Source organism: Taudactylus pleione, unplaced genomic scaffold, assembly GCF_031769625.1.
Source record: "Taudactylus pleione unplaced genomic scaffold, aTauple2 ptg000145l, whole genome shotgun sequence".
NCBI classification, from domain to species: Eukaryota; Metazoa; Chordata; class Amphibia; order Anura; family Myobatrachidae; genus Taudactylus; species Taudactylus pleione.
In genome coordinates this window covers 996,536-1,014,883 of record NW_028284547.1, presented here as the reverse complement: position 1 = coordinate 1,014,883, position 18,348 = coordinate 996,536, and the positions used below count along the sequence as shown (strand labels likewise).

Here is an 18,348-nt window from a genome sequence, read left to right as displayed (position 1 = left end):
CCTGCGTGCACTACACACTACAGTATATGCCTGCGTGCCCTACACACTACAGTATATGCCTGCGTGCCTTACACACTACAGTATATGCCTGCGTGCAGCTTTGCAATTGCGATCCTTGCTGAATTAGGCCTCGAATCCCCACTGACAGCGCCCGTAGGTACCGCATTACTGCTTGGTACTGTGGACCTGATTCAGACCCGCTCGCTAGATGCGTATGCAAATTCTGCTAGGCAGGCGATCGCACGGCAAGGCATTAGCACGCCCACTATGTCTTAGCGTGCGATCTCATTGTGTATGCAGATGCCCACCAGCATGCCTTAAGACGCCCACATGCGCACGTCATCTCCAGGAAATGTATGCAACCATCGGTAACATCGACTAACATCGGATGTGATCGCTGCACTTGTGGTTGACCATACCCTGCCGCAAGCACTGTGAGTGAATACTACTAAGTGACGTGTACAATGACTGCCTTTTAATTATGCAAGCCTCTGAAACGGCGCTAAGACGCTCAGGCACACCTGCGTTCGCACCTTCGGCCCCCCCATTCTTAGCGTCCAGCCCCTGTCACCACTCACAACTGGCTTCTCCTGTCACTCTTTCAGCCAGGCTGTCTATGCGCAGCGAGCGAACGCTTCCCCATCGCTCGTACTGGTTCACGCACGCGCATTGAGATGTGTAACCATACGCAAAATGCAAACAATCGGCTGGGTGGGTGCGAACGTATCTTAGTGAGAGGGTCTGAATCAGGTCCTGTATGTCTTTAGACAACACCATCAAAACTTGCACCCTTGCTCTTTGGCAGGTGCGATCTGAGGGCCTGATTCAGAGCCGCTCGTAAGCGGCCGCTCGTTCGCTCCGAGCGATATTCGCATGTGTATGGATCGTAATGCGCATACGCCAACCAGTCATTGCGGTCGGAAATCGAGTGCTCACAAAATAGCGAGTGCTTGCTAATTTGAGTGACAGGATGAGGCGTTTGTGGGTGGTAACAGGGGAAGGTGCTTGAAAACGGGGAGTGGAGATCCGAACGCAGGCGTGCCAAACGGTCAAAACGGGCGTTTTAAGGGTGTGCATAATTAACAAAGCAGCGTCATCGACCACGTCACTTGGTTGTTTCTTAGCCTGAACTGTTCGCATGATTGCGGTAGGAAAATCCAACCCCAAGCACTGCGAGCAGTTCATACGCCTCGATTAATCAAATAAATAGCGGAGATGACGTAGGATGCGAGCGGCCAGGGGGCATCTTTACAAAATAGCGAGCGCATGTTTCGTTCGCTCGCTCACACATAGAGGCGTCAACAGACCGCAAAGAGCGAGCGCTTAATTTAAATAGCCGGCCCCTTTTTCTGAACGAGCGAGCGCAAATAGCGTCCGCCTCTGAATCAGGCCCTGAGTCTGGTCTCCAATGTCAGCGATGATGCACCTTTGTTGTACACAATAGATTTCCACAATACATCTGCGACACTACCATAGGGCGCAGCATCTCCGTACATCTTTTTAGCCATCCCCGTTACGTCCCACACATGCGCAGATGAAAAACATCGCTCCGCAGCGTCCGACATCGCCGCAGCAACCGACTCAGAACCAGGGCCTATATTGATACTTTTGGCACATATAAGACTTTGGGTCTGATTCAGACCCACTCGCAAGCGGCTGTCCGCTCGCAAGTGGGTCGATGGTGTGCACTGAGCATGCGCACGACGGAGGGAGCTCCGTCGTGCGCATGCGCCAGACGCGACGAGCGAAGGAAAGTCCTTCGCTCGTTGTGTCTGATCAAAGGGGGCGTGCTGTCGATGTTGACGATGTTGATTGACAGCACGCCCCCTTTGGTAGGCGTGCCGGGGGCGTGCCTCCCTGACGGGGGCGTTCCCACGGGAACGCCTCCCGTCAGAAGCCGGCCCACTGACATCACTAGTGATGTCAGTGGGAGTGATTTTGGCTCTGATAGAGCCAAAATCACTCCGGAGCTTGCGGTTGAAAACCTCAACCGCAGGCTCCGGCTCGCAGTTTCGATGATCGCGATGGTCAAGACCATCGCGGCCATCAAACTGCACGCTCGTATAGCCTGTGGGTGGTGACCCACAGCTATACGAGCGTCCAGGAGGACGCTCCATTTTCATGGAGGGCGGCCCTCATTCAGAGCGTGCGCTCTGCTCAGAGCGTACGGCTCTGAATGAGGGCCTTTGACTTTCTTTCCTTTGAATATATAGCAAGAATGGACATTGGTGCAAATACCCTCTCGGACCATTACTGCATTGGCCATAGAGGGAAACTGGACAGCAGCAGTGACCTGTTGTAGAAGAATACAAATAGTTTTATATTAATAGTTTTTCTTTTGTTCATTGCTAGCAAATACCCCCATCCCAGGGCCACACTCCCATGAGTAGATGTGCCTATGCTGGAGTAGCCCGGTGAATGAGAGGGTGGGCAAGGTTGGCACAGGCTGGCACACAGGGCCTGATTCAGAGATGTACGCAAACCTGATGGTTACCGTACATCTCCCATATTTTGGGGTCTGCGCAGAACAGGTCCTGCGATCTCGCTCACAGACCCCCCCAAGCCGTAGTATGGATGACATGCGGCGGTATTTGGGGGGAGGAGCGGGGGCATGGTTGGCCAGTGTTCCTGGAACGGGGGAGTGTCGTCCCCATTTTCCAGGAGGGTCGAGGCCAGGTTCTGGGTCGGTGGATGCAGATTTCTTGGCCTCGCAGGCTGCCAGGAACCAGCCAGACTGAGTAAGTTTCATCTTACGCAGCCTGACCAAAGGAACAACCATTGCGACCGACGGAGCATCTACGGACGCTGCACTCGCATCGCATTAGCATTTCAGTTGGACGGTATTGCACAGCCGATTCCTTGCAGCTGAGCAATACCGTCCATCTCTCAATCAGGCCCACAATCATTATTTGTGAGGGACGTTTGTACTGCGGCATATACGGCTTTTAGGTCAATGACCACGCTGGTATCTAGGCTGGAGGAGCATCTGTCTAGGCTGTAACACGGTGCTAACCTGACACACTGAGAAGACAGGACAATGTGGAACAATGAATGAATCATTTCTCAATAAGAAGAAATGACACAGTTTATGAAAGTGTATCTACTGTACAAATGTGAATGGGATGCAATCGGGAAGCCGGCTGACATTATACCGACAGCCGGCTTGCTGACTGTCATATCCCGGCAAGGGTGAAATGACCGGCGTCTAGATGTAGACGCCGGGAGACCGGCGCCTGGCATCCCGATCGAAGAGATGTCGGGCGCCGCGAGTGGACAGCCGCAGGGGGGGAGGGTTAGGTTTAGGGCTCCCGGGGGGGACTTAGGGTTAGGCACCCCCCCGGGAGGTTAGGGTTAGGCTAGGGGGAGGGAGGGTTAGGCTAGGGGGAGGGAGGGTTAGGCACCCCCGGGGGGAGGTTAGGGGAAGGGGGGGTTAAGTTTAGGGCTCCCGGGGGGGGGGGTAGGGTTAGGCACTCCCGGGAGGAGGTTAGGGTTAGGCACCCCCCCGGGGGACTTAGGTTTAGGCAGCGGGGAAGGGGGGGTTAGGTTTAAGCACTAAGCACTTAGAGGGGGATTAGGGCTAGGCACTTGGGGGGGAGGTTAGAGTTAGGCACCCCTAAGGGAGGGTTAGGGGGGTAGGTTAGTTCATACTTACCTGGGGACGAGCGGGATTTCCAGCGCTGTCGGGCTGCCGCTGCTGGGATCTGTTCCACTGTCGGCCTGACACTGCCGGGAATCGAACTGCCATGCGGCTGGCGGTATTACATACCGATTCCGGTGCAACACATGAAGAGTCCCCCATTTATTATATGCACGCTGAGGGAGCTGCCTCATGTAAACATTGTGAACGCTGCAGGGATGTATGCGTGCGGCCATCCCTCCTGGCAATAGGTACAGTATGCTGCTGCAGCTGAAGAAATTGGCAATGAAGAAACTCACTGACAGATCTCTACAGTGAGACAGAACATTAACTGCACCAGCTGGCGGCTCAGCATCTATTGTCGCCAGAAGAAGCAAGGAGCTGGCTCAGAGGTTAAGAGGGCTGACTCATAAATATTGATCCTGAGAGGCTTGCTGGCCTTCAGAGGGGGGGGGGGTTCTGTCTTACTGCGAGGCCCATTACAAAACTGCAGCGCACAGACTCTTTTGTGACGTCATGCAACGGTAGCGCCTGATATCACGTCCAGAGATCGGGGAGACAAGATTCTAAGGCCAGGATTTCCCTCATCCTGGCATCAATAAACTTAGGGTCCCCTCATTTGATGCGGTGGGTTATTTTTTATTCAGAATGTTCTGTCTTGTTGGGCTACACCTCCCCCGGGCTGACCCTAAAGCATTCTTTATTTGTGTAAAACAAGCATAAAATTACTTTTAAAAAAAAGTTACAAAAGTTTTACTGATTTTGCATAAACGGGTGTTTTTTTAACATCTTGCGTCCAATCAGACGCCTAGTAGTGCTCACAGGCCCTGATTTAGGGCCGGACGCTCTTTGTGAGTGCTCTCTCTGAATCTGGGCCGCCTGGTTTTTTCGTTGGACGGCCTCCAGGCCGCTCGCTAAGCTGTGGGTGACCACCCACAGCTTTTGCGAGCAGCCAGATGATGGTCGCAACCATCGGGCTTGCGACGAGACCCTTGTGGTAGGGTCTCGTTCCCGCAAGCCCCAGTGAGCTTCCTGCTCTAATAGAGCAGGAAGCTCACTACTGACATCACTGGTGATGTCAGTAGGGCCGGCCTCAAACTGCAGGCGTTCCCTTCAGGAACGCCTCCGTTTGTCCAGCCACCCCCCCCTCTCCGCCTACAAAACGGGGCAAGCTGTCGATCAACATCGACAGCCACCCCGTTTTGTTGCGAGCCCCGGAGCAAGTGATTTCTCGGAGCCCGGCCATCGACCCGCTTGCGAGCGCATAGCGCTTGTGTGCGGGTTTGAATCAGGCCCACAAAACGGTAACTTGCATTTAAGTTTGACTAAATAATGACCCTTGTTACTGAGTATTGTAACACATTCAGCTGACCCTTTACTGTGAGACAGCATTAAATTACCCCATTGGTGTAATGTATATTCTCGGCATGGTATTAGATATTTACTGATAAGGGCCACATGGGCCTGAGGCTGAACATGTTCAAGGGTCTATACTGAGAAGAGGAGGAGCTGTGACCAGTGTTGTGGCCAGAGCCACATGGGCGTATATACCCTCTACGCCAGGGGTGGCCAACCAGTCAGAGGCAAAGAGCCCAAAAATATCTTTTGGTATGACAATGAATTGAGATTATGTGTGCGACAAAGGTGCGCGTTGAAAAAAAGGACGTGGCCTTGTGCCAGCGAGGCCACGCCCCTGTTATAACGTTTGTAGGAGCGTGATCGTGTGTTACATCCCTGTTTTTAGTCAGGATGGTGGTGGGTTATTTAGGTGAACTTCTTTTTATTTTTTGAACAGCAGCAATTATGTGTGGGTACTAGTATTTTCAATTGGGTATTAATAATTATTATATACACCCTTGACAATTGAGATATAGGCACGTATTCAATTAGGTGCGAAAAGTTCTGGACTTTTCGCATGCTGGAGTTTCCGCCGTCATTGCTGGTTTTGCATGCGGAAAAGTATCACGCGCGTCCCCGCTTATCCCCCTATTGAATTCCAAAGGACGCGAAAAAACGCACCCCAGCGAAACTCAAACAGGCGAAAAGTCCTGCCAGTTTTGGGGAAATCAGCCTGACACCCCCCAAAAGATGCACTAACATTGGGGATCATGGTAGATGCCCCCGATCAGCCCTACTGAAGCTATTTGGAGTATTTAAATGTTCTCATTTGCTGCTAATTAGCGTAATTGCAGAAGTGGTGAAGAATAGCATTTAGCAGGTTTTTTGGGTGGAAATAAATGGTCCCAGCAAATTTGGGGTACATGAAAATGGGTGCAAGCATGGTTAAAAATTTCAAAAGTGAGGTCTTAGAAAGCATTACGAACGCACCTTCAGCAAGCACCTGCAATCAAAAAAATACCTCCCCCATACTTACAGACACCCCCAAAGTCTATTTTGCTAGTTTTTAAGTTTGTACCCCAACTTTGTACTTTTTTGCCCCTTTTTTTAGTCGTTTTTTGGGGTGCTCTTTTAGGTTTTTTTTTTTACGCAGTTTACCTTTGGGGACCTGTCCTAAGGTTGCAGGGTGGATTCCGCACCTTTGCACCCAAAAAAAACGCAATTCTTCACATTTTGTCTGACAGCTATTCATATGCGAAACTTTTCCACCGTGTACATTGCATTGCGTTTTCGCACCGGCGAAAAGTTGCCACAATTAAATACGGTGATAAGTTTTCCGCTGGCGAAATTACGTTCGCCGAAAACGGCTTTTCGCCGCTAATTGAATACGGCCCATTATCTTTCTGTACAGCACTGAAGTGACACCAGGCAGCACAGTCTTTTGGCTTTATTTTCTATTTTGATACCTCTAGCCCCCTTCTGTCTCTCCAGCCCAGCCCCAGACAGCCAGCAGCAGAGCCCACACTTACCTGCTACTTCTTGTTGCTCCTCAGTCTTTACACACCACGACTCCTCTCTCTATCGCCATTGCCGGGTCTCCAAAGGAGAAAACACTTTATTGCAGGCTTTGCAGCACAGCACTGTTGATAGGTGGTGGGTAGTCAACGGGAAAGCGGGCGGGCCCCTGTTTCTGTCTGGGCCAGGGACTTCAGTACCAGCAGTCCGCCCCTGATGGCGGCCCTGGTCAGGAGAGCTGCATCAGAACTACTGAAGAGCCACATGCGGCTCCAGAGCCAGGGGTTGGCCACTCTACACTATCAGCCCCATTTCTCCCTAAATACATAGAAATAGAAAAATTGCATAATCTTGTGAGAAAACGTGAAATACAATATTAATGCTTATGAATTATAGCTGACTGTGTGGCCAACTAGGCAGCTGGTCATAGGGATGCCATCAGAAATTGTGGGGCAGGGACTGATAAAATAGACAGCTCTCGCCCTGTTTCTGCAACTCCAGCCCCGCAGTGTCTCTCCAGTTTCAGCCAGCACCTTCTGTCTCTCCAGCCAGTCCCCCTTCTGTTTTCCCAGCTAGCCCCCCTTCTGTCTCCTCAGCCAGCCTTTTCTGTCTCCCCAGCCAACCCCCCTTATGTCTCCCCAGCCAGCCTCCCTTCTGTCTCCCTAGTTAGCACCTCTTTTGTGTTTCCAGCCAGCCCCCCCTTCTGTGTCTCCAGCCAGTCCCACTTCTGTCATCCCAGATAGACCCTCTTCTGTGTCTCAAGCCAGCACCCCTTTTGTCTCCCCAGCTAGCCACTCTTCTATCTCTATAGAGAGACCCCCTTCTATCTCCTCAGCCAGACCCCCTTATGTGTCTCTAGTCAGCCCTCTACTGTCTCACCAGCCAGACCCCTTGTCTGCCCAGCTAGTACCCCATCTGACTTCCCAACCAGCCCCCCTTCTGTCTCCCCAGCAGCCCCTTTCTGTCTCCCCAGCCAGCCCCCTTCTGTCTCCCCAGCCTATCCCATTCTGTGTCTCCAGCCAGCCCTTGTCTCCCCAGCTAGCCACTTCTGTTTTCCCAGCCAGCACCCCTTTTCTTCCCAACCAGCCCCTCTTCTTTCTCCACAGCCAGCCCCTTTCTGTCTCCCCAGCCAGCTCCCTTCTGTCTCCCCAGCCAGCCCCCCCTTCTGTGTCTCCAGCCTGACCCCCTTCCATCTTCCCAGCCAGCCCCTCTTCTGTGTCTCCAACCAGCCCTCCTTCTGTGTCTCCTGCCAACTTATCTTTGTCTTCCCAACCAGCACCCCTCTGTCTCTCCAGCCAGCCAGCTTTCTGTCTCACCAGCCAGCCCCCTTCTCTCTCCTCGGCAAACCTTCCTTCTATGTCTCCAGCTAGACCACCTTCTAATTCCCCAGCCCAATTCTGTGTCTCTAGCAGCACCCGTCTCCCCAGCCAGCCCCCCTTCTGTCTCTCCAGGCAGCCCCCTTCTGTTTCCATAGCCAGCCCCCTACTATGTCTCCTGCCAGCCCCCTTCTATCTCCCCAGCCAGCCCCCGTTCTGTCTCCCCAGTCAGCACCCCTTCTGTGTCTTCAGCCAGTCCCCCTTCGTCATGACGTAACGCGCACCTGGTCTCAATACAAAAAAACAACTTTATTACACAGCGCCGGCAGTAGGAGCTGCTGGCAATGGCTGGGCTCCCCTCTCTGTCTGGGCCTGGGATTACAGTTCCAGCAGTCCCCCCTGATGGCAGCCCTGCCGATCATAATTATGCTACCATGAGAATGGGCCTATTTTTATGTGGAGGCCTGGAGCTGTACCTCCATACACCCCATTATTAATCTGGCCCCTGAGCCCTATCATTTATTATATAACGCAGACTCCGGGCCTATTGGAGAGTTGGCACTGAGGATCCTGGATTTCTTGAAAACATTTTTATGTGCTTTTATTCTGACCAACAGAGAGGAGCAGGGGGGGGGGGGCAAAACCAGTTTCTAGTTTAGTGCCCCTATAGACTGGCACAGGCATAATGATAGGAGTTGAATCAGTGGTATGTGTGTGTGACAGTGCCCTAGGGGGCTTGGGCCACAAGCCTCACCTGCACCCGTTTCTGTTGGGCACAAGCTACTTGCCAGGGCTGAATTGCACAGGAATGCAGGAGCTGTCTCATTTAGCTCCAGGGCAGCCTGTACTGGACTCTTACATAATGAATTATTGCAGGATTACTGCATGGTGATGTCACTGGCCAGCACTACGATGACAACATTCTATATGAAAACCTCCTAAAGCAGCTGAACAGGCCTAAGCGTAACGTAACTGTGAGATATTCAGTCTCGAAGGAGAGAGCTGACAAATAGCATATAATAAGTAATGGCGGGCACATCAGAGACAAGGAGGAATCGCTGCCCAGGAATGTGAGTGGAGACAAACAAGATGGGGGACAGGAATGAGCTAAGCAGAGGTCCAAGGGGTATATTTAGCAAAGTGAGAGTTGCCCATAGCAAACAATCAGATTCTACTTAACATTTAACTAGCACCTTCTGGAAGATAATATTTAGAATCTGATTGGTTGCTATGGGCAACATCTTCACTTCTAAAAACTCTCACTTTAGTAAATATACCCCATAGTGTATATGGGCCATGGGGCAATACATTACATAGAGGGGGGCCAGAAGTAAGTGACACACTATGGATCAACGTTTCACAGTCTGCTCAGATGTACGTTTATCGACTGGGGCAGGTGGTCTTCAGATAAACCATTTATGACCAGCTTGCAGTCTCCTAATGCACATACACTCTTGGATGTGGATTTGCTGATTCACACACAACCTTACTAAAGACAGGAGCTTGCTTTCTTTATTTAACTGTTTTTCAGGGACCAGTTCTACGTCTTTTCTGCATTGTATAGAGGTCACTACAATTCTCTCTGTATTGTATACAAATCACTAAATGCTCCCTGTATTCTATATTGATCAATAGATAGATCTCTGTATTGTATATGTCACTAGAATGCTCTCTGTTTTGTATATTGGTCAAAAGAATTGTATATAGGTCATAGGGGACTATTTACTAAGCCTTGGATGAAGATAACGTGAACAGAGATAAAGTACCAGCCAATCAGCTCCTAACTGCCATGTCACAGGCTGTGTTTGAAAAATTACAGGAGCTGGTTGATTGGTACCTTATCTCCGTCCACTTTATCTCCATCCAAGGCTTAGTAAATAGTCACTTAGATGCTAGCTGTATTGTATATGAGTCATTAGAATGTTCTCTCCGTATTGTACAATGGTCACTAAGAGGCTCTCTGTATTGCATGTTACTAGAATAAACTTTATATGGGCCACTGGAATGCTCACTGTATTGTATCACTAGAATGCTTCATGTATTATAGGCCTATACTGTTCACTAGAATGCTATTTGCTCGTATATTGGTCAGTTTTGTATATCATCTACTAGTTTGCTCCCTCCTGTATCATATATCAGTCACAAGGGAGCTGTCTGTATTGTATGCAGGTCACTAGAACTCTCTTTCTATTGCATGTTGGTTAATAGAATGCTCTCTGTAATGTATATCAATCTCGCTGTATTGTATGTTGGTCACTAGAATGCTTCCGGTATTGTAAATGGGTCACTACAATGCTCTCAGTATTATATAATGATCAATAGAATGCAGTTTTATTGTATAAGGGTCACGTAGCATTTAGCGTATGCACGAGAATGGGGCATAATCACAGGGTATGTCCAGCAATCACCAAAGCGCCAGGTCGGAGCCCCCATTATGGGACAGTATGTAGATATGTGTACTGTATATGGCACCTTTAGAGATTTTTGAGATCCTGAATACTGGTATCTTCATTTCAGCAGTATCACCTCTCTCCTGTGTTCCGCAAGCCGCATGTGCTGTGTTATCTCAATTGTTGGGCAGTAGATACTTACACTTTCCTGCCAAATTCTGATTGTTTCTGTTTTATTCGATCAGCTCAATTTACCAGTGAGCAGCCAAACTAGGTGTCTGTCTGTGTTGTGACTTAGTAGATAATAATATTGGTATTGCTCTTGTCGGGGGATCTCAGTATGCCTGTACGCGAACCGCTGGCTATCTGGGAAAATCCCCGGTAAATGACGGCGATAAGTGTTTGTGTATCTTTATTGGTCAATGGACAGTCAGGCAGATGAAGTGACGTTGGTAAGCTGTAAGGTCGGCCTTAAAGGTTTTTAGCCACCCACAGGTTCCTTTTAGTTATTGCCTCTCACAACTGTTATCCAATGTATTGCTTTTACTCCTATGCTTCCTCCTGTGCTTATCAGTCTTGCTTTTATATTATCAGGAAATGGATTATACCAATGATAACGGCATCTATTTGGTAAAAGTTGCAGGTAGGCGGGTGGAAACCGACTGATTAGCCACATATAGGTGAAATTCCTTTTATCAGGAATATCAATCTAAATCATGGCAGTATGAAGGGGTGTGTGTGTTACCCAGAGTAGGTCAGGATCTAATCTGACGGTCCGTGAACAAGACTATGCCATTTAGTTACTGCCAGCATTGCTAAATACCCCGTTGTCACATCAGTTTGGTAGTATGCTGTCACTGAGGTTTGAATGCGATTGAAATGCCGACAGCGTGAGCTCGACTGCGGAAATCTCGACAGCGGCAGGTAAGTGATCTAACCCTCCCTTCTCCCCCCCTAACCCTCCCTTAGGGGTGACTAACCGGGGTGGCGCCTAACCCTAATTTCCCCCCGGGGGTGCCTAACCCTAAACCCCCCTTACCGCTCCCTAAACCTAACCCTCCCGGGGGGGGTGCCTAACCCTAACCTCTCCCTGGGGGTGCCTAACGCTAACCCTCCCGCCTAGGGATGCCTAATCTCCCCCTCCAAAAAAAAAACCTAATCCTAACCCCGCTAACTGCCCTAAACCCCCATCCGCGGCTAACAGGACAGGCGCCCTGAACTTATCTGGTCCTGGATTCTGGCGTCAGGATTATGATAGGCGTCGGTATTTCGACGCCTATCATAAATCCTTTGCCGGCATCCTGCAGTCGGGATTGCGCGGACGCCGGTCACATAACTACATGCCCTAAGGTCTACTTCAGTCATGTCGTTAGTTTCCAGTTATTCTTATTATCCTTAATTCACTTACAGTACTCTGCAGAGCTGCACATTAAGAGGATCACCACTCATGAGACATAGAAAATGACACGCTGGGCCTGATCCATAGGTGGAGGCCGCTTGCGTCTGTTTTCAGAGTCGCAGCTGCGACAATATGCAAATGCTGGTATCAGCCCTTCCCCTGGCGTAGAAGCCTGCGTCTAAATGTGCAGGCGCTGAGATGCCGACTCTCTGAACACTGTAATACCGCTGGTCAATCTCTACACGCCACCATCTGTACTATATCCACACTTGCGCCAGTCATATGGCGGGTGCAGTTACTCTGTCTGGCTATGGCCTCTGAGGCTGTGTGAGAACGCAGCCGTTTTCACTGGCACGCCCATAACACGCCCATGAGACAGACTTTATTCTGTGTTCGCTTCTAGTCACCAGCCAGGACCGCCCGTCACTTTGACGCCTCCATTTCTGATGCCGTCTGACCCGAACGCAGCAGCCTTGTGTACACGCTCTGTGTAACGCAGGCGCCGTAAGGGGTTTCTCTGAATCTTTCATGCATTCGCAGTTGCAAATAATCGCCCAACTACGCGAACATTGCCATATCGTGCGATTTGCTTGCGCCTTTGAATCAGGCTCACAATAACATAAAACAGAGGGTCGCGGTGGAGTTTATTGATATTCCCAAAAAATACTTCATCTTTCCATTTATGATTTCCACAGATTTTTGTTTTTAAATTACCTCAAAATAAGTTATTTTAATGACGATATGATGGGGTAAAACAAAAATGATGTTCTTCTACCGTGTTACATCACTTTTCCTAATAAACATCTAGGAGATAAACCTCCCGTGTTTTCCCTTTGCTTCAAAAATCCACATACTTCCAGCTTTACCAGTACACTGATGTTCCTGAGGTGTGAGGCATTTCATTACTTGTGAATGGATAGGCTGCGTCCCCATTAATACTGGTTCAACCCACAATATGGCTGCCCCTCGCCGTGCGTATGCATTCCTCTCATCGACACCCTGCATATTGGGACAAAGGTGCACGGTCATGTCGTTTTGGAGGTACACGTACGGCCAGGGGTGCTGTGGAGAGAAGTACAAAGGCCCTGATTCAGAGCCGGACGTTCTTTCAGAGGGCTCGCTCTGAATCAGGGCGGAGTTTTTCTTTTTGTGAGCCGGCCTCCTGGCCGCTCACATAGCTGTGGGTGACCACCCACAGCTTTAGCGAGCGGCCAGGTGATGATCGCGATGGTTGCGACCATCGGGCTTGCGACGAGATCCTTGTGGTGGGGTCTCGTTCCCGCAAGCCCCAGTGAGCTTCCTGCTCTAATAGAGCAGGAACCTCAACTACTGACATCACGAGTGATGTCAGTAGGGCTGCACTCAGGAACGCCTCCGTTTTGTCCAGCCATCCTCCCGCCTACGAAACGGGGCGTGCTATCAATCACCATCGAAAGCCGCCCTGTCTTGTATTGAGTCCCGCAGCGAGCTAAATTTCGCTGTGCACTCGCGAGCGGGTCTGAATCAGGGCCAAAGTTTGTTGATCAAAATCTCAAGGGGGAGGGGGGTAGATGTATCAAACCTTAGAGACAGATAAAAAGAAGTTGCCTATGTCAACCAATCAGCTTCTGACTGTCATTTTATAGATTGTGCTGGATAAATGTCAGCAAGAAGCTGATTGGTTGCTATGGAAAACATCTCGACTTTATAGGCGTCTCTGGGCATGGCTTCTCCACCTACAGGTGTCCCTGAAAACCCCTTTGAGTTGCTGCACACACTTGTACCTGGTGAGCGGGTACATACCTCCTTACTTACTGGGCGTCTGGGCATAGGTGCCAATTTTCAGGGTACCAGTGCAGTCACCTTATATCATGTCTGTCAGCAGCTCTTCATAATGACCTCAGCAGTAGTCACAGAGCTAAAGCACGGATACACAGTCCCTCATTATCTCCTCTTCCCAGACAATCTTCTGATAGGATTAACTCATTTTCTTGGCTTATTCTGCTTCGCGTTAGTCCCTGTTTTCTCTCCGGGATATCTCAGCATTTTCCATACCGGCGTCTCTGTCTCCGTAGTAACTGAGCTCCAATGCAACGAGGTTTGGGAATAGAGGAACATTACAGAATTTAGCATTGGCGTACAGAGGGCATAGTGCTTTCTCTCTCTGCATATATTGAGACGTTCAACATCGCTTATTATCGTAGATAGGATACAATGTTATTTGGTATATATAATGTGTGTGAGTATATGTATGTATAATGTGTATATAATATATATATATATATATATATATATATATTAACATATCACCTGCACAAGCTGTAAAGTCTAACTTTATCAATGACAGCTCTCCAGTTGCTATGGAACTACAAGTCCCAGCGGGCATCATTACCTGCCTAGCAGGTGAGCTCATGCTTCTTGCAGTCTGGGGTTAAAGCAACATTACACTCAGTGCTGCCACCTGCAGGGCTCTGCATTACAATATCCACCATCATTAACAAAGGATAATTTAAAGCTCAATCATTGATACGCCTTAATAATAATCATAGCAGTTTCCACCCAAGAAGGCTCCGAACTCCTTGGTGACACGCCAGCTGTGCTCAAAGCTGCAACTTATTTTATTTTAAAATGAGACTTCAATTTATCAAAAAGAGATACTGTAAAATACAGGGAGACAATGCTGGTTGTAAGGTGTCCCTGCACATTTGCGTGGGTAAGACAAATTATCAGGTGCCGTGCTGTCATGAGTCCAGTTCCGGTGGTGCCATCTCAGAATGAAATATTGAATTAAAAAAATTCAATGTATTAATTATTATTATTATTATTTTTAAAGTAGGGATTTTATTTTTAAATTACTTGGGCACCATTCCCCAAACTAGGGAACAATCCTAAAAATAGCCCAACACTATCTCTCTATCTCATTCTGCAAATAGACATTTTGTTTTTGCACTGCTCCCAAAAAACGAGCTGCGCCTGGCGCCTGCCCCACACTGAGCTCACAACACTCACCTTCTGTCCTCCCATTGGACCGTGTAAACTTCTGCTCCACCAAAAATGCCGAAATCCTGTTCTGCAAAACCCTGAGCTGAAATCCAGGGGCACATCTGCAAACTGCCGTGGAAAATGCTCTGTGCCTGCCTGTTTGGACCTGCACAAATGATCTCTGATGTTTTTGGATGAGGTCACCCTGTTCCTAGAGGGTGCATGATTCTGTTCATAGGAGTATACAGTTTATATCATACTGTTTCTCAGAGATTGTGAAGGTATTGCACTAGGATAAATATAGTGTTACTGTAGGTTGCTGGCTTTTCTCTTGATCTATTTCATTTGTTTCAGAAGGATCTGCCACTGCCTAGGAAGAGCAGCGGGTAAGTGCACTGGGGGTCTTGTGGGCATGGGGGAATGTGCGGGAGGAAGGGGTGCGGGCCAAATCCTCTATGACTGTGGGCAGTGTAGTAAAGGCTGAGCAGCCATAAAGAAGACAGATAACTATCCCTTTACCTTTTGGGATTAAAGACACATAGATTATAGTTCCTCTGTGGCTGAACATGGGAAACACAGATTACAGATCCTCTATGGTCGAACATGGGAAACACAAATTATAGCTCTTTTATGGGCGAACAAGGGAAACATAGGTTATATCTCCTCGCTTTATGACAGCACATGAGAAACACAAGTAGCCCCTCAATGACTAAACATGGGAAACCAAAATTTTAGCTCCTTTATGACGGAACATGGAAAATATAGATTATGGGGTATACAGAGATTAGCACTTCTAGGCCTGGACATTGGGTATACATAGATTAGGTCATCTAGGCCTGGACATGTAGTATTCAGAGATTAGCATCTCTACTCCAGGCCAGGATATGGGATATACAGAGATTACTGCCTCTAGGCCAGAACGTGGGGTATTTAGCACCTCTATGGCTGGACATAGGGTATATTATCGATTAGCACCTCTAGGGCCGGACATGGACTATACAGAGATTAGGTCCTCTAGGCCAGGACATGGACTATCCAGAGACTAGCAGCTCTAGGCATGGACATGGGGTATAAAGAGATTAGCACCTCTAGGACTGGACATGAGGTATACAGATATTAGCACCTCCAGGCCAGGATATGGGGTATATAGAGAATAGCAACTCTTTGCCAGAACATGGGGTATGCAAAGATTAGCTCCTCTAGGCCACGACATGGGATATACAGAGATTTGCATCTGTAGGCCAGGATATGATATATACAGAGAATAGCACATCTAGGCCCAAACATAGAGTATATAGATATTCGCGCCTCTAGGCCTGGACATGGGGTGTACAGAGATTAGAACCTCTAGGCCAGGACATGGGGTATACAGAGATCAGCACCACTAGGCCCAGACATGGGGTATACTTAGATGAACTCCTCTAGGCCTGGACATGGGGTACACAGAGATTAGCACCTCTAGACCAGGACATGGGGTATACTTAGATCAGCACCTCTAGGCCTGGACATGGGGTATACAGAGACTAGCACCTCTAGGCCTGGACATGGGGTACACAGAGATTAGCACCTGTAGACCAGGACATGTGGTATACTTAGATCAGCACCTCTAAACCAGGACATGGGGTATACAGAGACTAGCACCTCTAGGTCTGGATATGGGGTATACTTAGATCAGCACCTCTAGGTCAGGACATGGGTTTTACAGAGATTAGCACCTCTAGACCAGGACATGGGTTATACAGAGATTAGCACCAATAGGCCAGGACATGGAGTATACAGAGACTAGCACCAATAGGCCACGACATGGGGTATACAGAGATTAGCACCAATAGGCCAGGACATGGAGTATACAGAGACTAGCACCAATAGGCCAGGACATGGGATATACAGAGATTAGCACCAATAGGCCAGGACATGGGGTATACAGAGGTTTTACAGAGGGTTTTACAGAGATTAGCACCTCTAGACCAGGTTTTACAGAGGTTTTACAGAGGGTTTTACAGAGATTAGCACCTCTAGACTAGCACCAATAGGCCAGGACATGGGGTATACAGAGATTAGCACCTCTAGACCAGGACATGGGGTATACAGAGATTAGCACCTCTAGACCAGGACATGGAGTATACAGAGATCAGCACCAATAGGCCAAGACATGGAGTATACAGAGATTAGCACCAATAGGCCAGGACATGGGGTATACAGAGGTTAGCACCAATAGGCCAGGACATGGGGTATACAGAGACTAGCACCTCTAGACCAGGACATGGGGTATACAGAGATTAGCACCTCTAGGCCAGGACATGGGGTATACAGAGACTAGCACCAATAGGCCAGGACATGGGGTATACAGAGATTAGCACCTCTAGACCAGGACATGGGGTATACAGAGATTAGCACCTCTAGACCAGGACATGGGGTATACAGAGATAAGCACCAATAGGCCAGGACATGGAGTATACAGAGATTAGCATCAATAGGCCAGGACATGGGGTATACAGAGGTTAGCACCAATAGGCCAGGACATGTGGTATACAGAGGTTAGCACCAATAGGCCAGGACATGGGGTATACAGAGGTTAGCACCTCTAGGCCAGGACATGGGGTATACAGAGATTAGCACCTCTAGGCCAGGACATAGGGTATACAGAGATTAGCACCTCTAGACCAGGACATGGGGTATACAGAGATTAGCACCTCTAGGCCAGGACATGGGGTATACAGAGATTAGCACCTCTAGACCAGGACATGGGGTATACAGAGGTTAGCACCAATAGGCCAGGACATGGGGTATACAGAGACTAGCACCTCTAGACCAGGACATGGGGTATACAGAGACTAGCACCAATAGGCCAGGACATGGGGTACACAGAGATTAGCACCTCTAGACCAGGATATGGGGTATACTTAGATCAGCACCTCTAGGCCTGGACATGGGGTATACAGAGACTAGCACCTCTAGGCCTGGACATGGGGTACACAGAGATTAGCACCTCTAGACCAGGACATGGGGTATACTTAGATCAGCACCTCTAGGTCAGGACATGGGTTTTACAGAGATTAGCACCTCTAGACCAGGACATGGGTTATACAGAGATTAGCACCAATAGGCCAGGACATGGAGTATACAGAGACTAGCACCAATAGGCCAGGACATGGGGTATACAGAGATTAGCACCAATAGGCCAGGACATGGGGTATACAGAGATTAGCACCTCTAGACCAGGACATGGGGTATACAGAGGTTAGCACCAATAGGCCAGGACATGGGGTATACAGAGACTAGCACCTCTAGACCAGGACATGGGGTATACAGAGACTAGCACCAATAGGCCAGGACGTGGGGTATACAGAGATTAGTACCTCTAGACCAGGACGTGGGGTATACAGAGATTAGCACCTCTAGACCAGGACATGGGGTATACAGAGATCAGCACCAATAGGCCAGGACATGGAGTATACAGAGATTAGCACCAATAGGCCAGGACATGGGGTATACAGAGGTTAGCACCAATAGGCCAGGACATGGGGTATACAGAGGTTAGCACCAATAGGCCAGGACATGGGGTATACAGAGGTTAGCACCAATAGGCCGGGACATGGGGTATACAGAGATTAGCACCTCTAGGCCAGGACATGGGGTGTACAGAGATTAGCACCTCTAGACCAGGACATGGGGTATACAGAGATTAGCACCTCTAGACCAGGACATGGGGTATACAGAGATTAGCACCTCTAGACCTGGACATGGGGTATACAGAGACTAGCACCTCTAGACCAGGACATGGGGTATACA

The 18,348-nt window shown here is 49.0% G+C and overlaps 1 protein-coding gene across 1 annotated transcript in view; it reads left to right on the top strand.

Annotated features, from left to right (window-relative positions):
• MAST1 (microtubule associated serine/threonine kinase 1) overlaps window positions 1–18,348 on the top strand; it is a 66,770-nt gene that overhangs the window by 10,686 nt on the left and 37,736 nt on the right. The window contains exon 2 of the mRNA XM_088473912.1: window positions 14,914–14,942. Within this exon, the coding sequence (XP_088330038.1) occupies window positions 14,914–14,942 (29 nt within the window). The remainder of the gene's footprint in view (window positions 1–14,913; window positions 14,943–18,348) is intronic.